Consider the following 3,782-nt stretch of genomic DNA (forward strand, 5'->3'; position numbering starts at 1 on the left):
GAAATTAGCGTTCATAAATCGGTTCAACCTTGAGCTAAACGCTGGTTACTCCGCGGAGCTCGAACATCCAACTTGAAACTAACTTCACTGCGGTGCCCTTGAGGGAGCGGTGGAGAACAGCTGTCCGAAATTAGCGTTCATAAATCGGTTCAACCTTGAGCTAAACGCTGGTTACTCCGCGGAGCTCGAACATCCAACTTGAAACTAACTTCACTGCGGTGCCCTTGAGGGAGCGGTGGAGAACAACTGTCCGAAATTAGCGTTCACAAATCGGATCAGCCTCTAGCTAAAAGCCCCTTACTCCACGGAGCGTGAATATCCAATATCTAACTTGAAAACAACTTCACTGCAGTCGGTAACGCAAAGAAAACACTGGTGTTCTGACTAGTTTGTTTTGGTCTGTGGATACCAAAGATGGCGCCGAGCGACGTAAACGTCATACGCTGTGACGTCAGCTCCAAAGCTCTATTGAATACTACATAGTAGAGATGTGTCGATTGATCGGCCACCGATCATAATTGGCCGATTTCTGTAAAAAAGTGTATGATTGGTGATCGCCGATCACTGTCTCTTGTTGCCGATCACCAAAACCGATCACCTTTATCTCAATGCAGAGCCTGTGTGTGCAGCTTATCTCCTCTTTCCTTCACACTGCACAGCAAATCCTAAGCCATGAGGTGTGAAACTATAACGCTCTTAGAGTTAATGGAGAAGTTTGTGTGTTGCGACGGAAAAATACCTCAGGAGTGAAACACGTCAAAATGCATCAACGCAACAAATCTAATATAACATTTAAAAAACAAGCACTTAACAGACTTTGGCTATATGGCTCACTGCAGACAAAAAAGACATCCGGAGCGGCCAGACAGCAGGTAAAGCAGCGTGCAACTACTAACACTCACCTGGAAGAGCATGACGGTCAGAAAGTTAAGAAATTAACCTGAAAAATAATTGAAGTCGATGAGCTAGCAGTGGAAGATGCTGGTTCTGCTCTTGGCTTGACTGCCGCTATGTGATATTGATAGTAATATTTCACAGACGGAGCGCCGTTTAACCTCAACCCGGCAGGGAACTCTCACACCGAACAGCTGCCTAAAGCTGTAGCATGTAACTTAAAAACAAAACAAAACAAAAAAAATAAGATTTTACATAAGTATTAAAACATTCGCTATGTCCTAGCATGAGAAAGAAAAGCTCTGAAAAAATTAAATCAATCTCCTTTGCCTTCTCCAGATGTTCTGCAGAATTACTCCGCTCAGTCAGAAACAGTCAATCAGAGCCAGCATTAATCAGCTAGCCATGCTCTCAGGAAGTTTTGATTTAGTAACTCAGGATTGTTTATTTTGATGCAACCTGCATTTGAGTTTGAATGAATGTTTCCTTTTCTGTTGACATTATTTGATAGGGTGTTGAGAGCCTTACTGTTAAATGTTGTTTTACTGATTGCAGGTTTTTCAGTTGTGCTAGCTTCTGTATTTTGTTCCTGCAAGTATTTTACATGTTTTATGTCTAAATTAGGTGAATTTATTGCCAGATCATTTTTCCATTTTGCCAGATAACGTAGTAGCAATTATACCTTAAGTGAAAAATTTACAGCCAATCCAGATGATTGGCAATGATCAGCCCTGATGGGTGATCGGAATTGGCAGCAAAAAACCTGATCAGAGCATATCCACTACATAGTTGTAATATGCAATATATATAGTAGAAGCAATAGAAATTTGGACTACAATAGAGATCTATTGTCTAGATCTCTATCTCGACAATAGATCCATCTATCTGTTTGTCAGTCACTCAGTCAGTCACTCATCTTGCCTGTTGGGTGAGTTCCTCCACTGAAAACTCTTTGGACTTTAAATCAAGTGAGACCAACTTGTTATCTGTCTTCTGACATGAGATCATCTTGATTAGGTCAAGGGGGTCAGAGGTGGAGCTTTCCAAGAAAAAAAATGACTTGCTGCTCTGAAGGGGCAGGGCTTAGATGACATCAGAAAATGATGACATAGTCTCATAGACATTTGCTCAGATACAACATCCTACCTAAATCACTCATACCAAGTTTGGTGCTACTTAGCCATTGGGAATGAAAGTTATAGCGTTTCGTTTGCTTTGGAGAGTACGCCTAGATCACTGCTTGGCCACATGCTCAAAAACTCATGATTTTGATCAATTTTAATCCCCCATCCCTGCATATTGACCAAAAATGAAGCTGATAGCTCAAAATCCCAAGGCAGAGTTTGCTAAAGTTTGAGGAGTGTAAACATGAATAATGTAGATTTCTACATTTTAGAAATGTATTACATAAAAATAATAAGCCTTTGCAGCCCTTTTGCTGCTTGGGCCTAATTGTCTCCATGTCATACTTGGAAAAATTGGTTATTAGCACAAGATAACTTTTTTTTAGCAAGAAAGTATTTATTAAGGAAGTTCAAAATGGCACTTTCTTCACAAAGAAGAAACTGATACAGTCAGTTACTTTGTGAGAATAGTTCACATTTTTTACTCTGTAAAATAAATTAATTAAAGGAATGATTTTTTGTGTACCACTTTAACTTTAAAAATGTACCTTGTCAACGTTACTCACCAATGTGATTCCTGACATCAACATAATTGCTGCGTTGAGGTCTTGTACAGTCCTGCAACCCACATTATATTGCTGAATTAAAAATGTGCACTGTTAGTACCGTCTTCTCATAGTCATCTAAAATTCAGCGAGTTAGGTTTGAAATATCTAGTGACACCAAATACTGTCACAATACTTAGTGGGAGTGCAAAATCCACATAGGAGCTACAGAACTTCAAATAAACAAAAACAAAAAAAAGATCATGCATCTTAATAATAAAAAAAGACAGCTAAAAACACTTAGTATGCAAATACTGATATGTTATGTCTTTGCTGATTAAATTATACACCTGATTCTTGAACATTCTGTGTCTCCCTCCAGACGCTGGGTGTTGCAACACATCCTGCGTCAGTTTTCTGCTGTGGCCCACAAGACTCAGCAGCAGGTTGAAGCAGAGCAGCCTGATGCAGAGAGGACCCCGTTTTTGGGTAGTCATCTGGACCGATTAATACACCAGGAGATGAAGGTGTGCTCTGATGCTGCTTGTCGCTATCCTAGTAATTATAACGCCTGGTCCCACCGCATCTGGGTACTGCAGCACATGGCCAAAGGCAACATAAAGGTTTGACTAAGACATTATTAAAAAATATTACCTCACATTGCACTTTTATTTGCTTAATATAACATTAAGCAAATAAAAGTGCAAAGTGTTTATGTCTTCAAAGCAAGTGTCTTATTGCATTGAATGTATGTATGTGTCAACATACAGCTCATCCTACATATCACTTGTCATATTACTTTATGCATTTTTATCACTCAGTAGCCACTGAAATATTTTTTGTGTCAGGGTTTAAAGATTGCAGCAAATTTACAAAGATGATTTCTGGGATTATAGCTGGTTAATCTACGTAGTACAATCAAATACAGCCTACAGTTAGACTGGCTTGAGCTAACCCTGTAGTTATGCTGCTATAGACATAAGCTGCTGGAGGACATAGCAACATAGTGGGGTCACTATGGAAAAGGAAAGTTTTAAGCCTAGTATTAAAAGTATTCAGGGTGTCTGCCTCATGGATTAAATCCGGGAGGTGGTTCCACCAGAGAGGAGCCTGAAAACTAGAGATGTGCCGATCGATCAGCCACCGATCATAATCGGCCGATTTCCTTGAAAAAGTGTATGATCCGATCACGGTCTCTTGTTGACGATCACACAAACCG

At 39.9% G+C, this 3,782-nt stretch overlaps 1 protein-coding gene across 1 annotated transcript in view; it reads left to right on the forward strand.

The window, feature by feature from the left end:
• ptar1 (protein prenyltransferase alpha subunit repeat containing 1) overlaps nt 1-3,782 on the forward strand; it is a 21,733-nt gene that overhangs the window by 13,182 nt on the left and 4,769 nt on the right. The window contains exon 5 of the mRNA XM_007543473.1: nt 2,946-3,186. Within this exon, the coding sequence (XP_007543535.1) occupies nt 2,946-3,186 (241 nt within the window). The remainder of the gene's footprint in view (nt 1-2,945; nt 3,187-3,782) is intronic.

The sequence above is a fragment of the Poecilia formosa genome, unplaced genomic scaffold (assembly GCF_000485575.1).
Source record: "Poecilia formosa unplaced genomic scaffold, Poecilia_formosa-5.1.2 Scaffold830, whole genome shotgun sequence".
NCBI lineage: Eukaryota > Metazoa > Chordata > Actinopteri > Cyprinodontiformes > Poeciliidae > Poecilia > Poecilia formosa.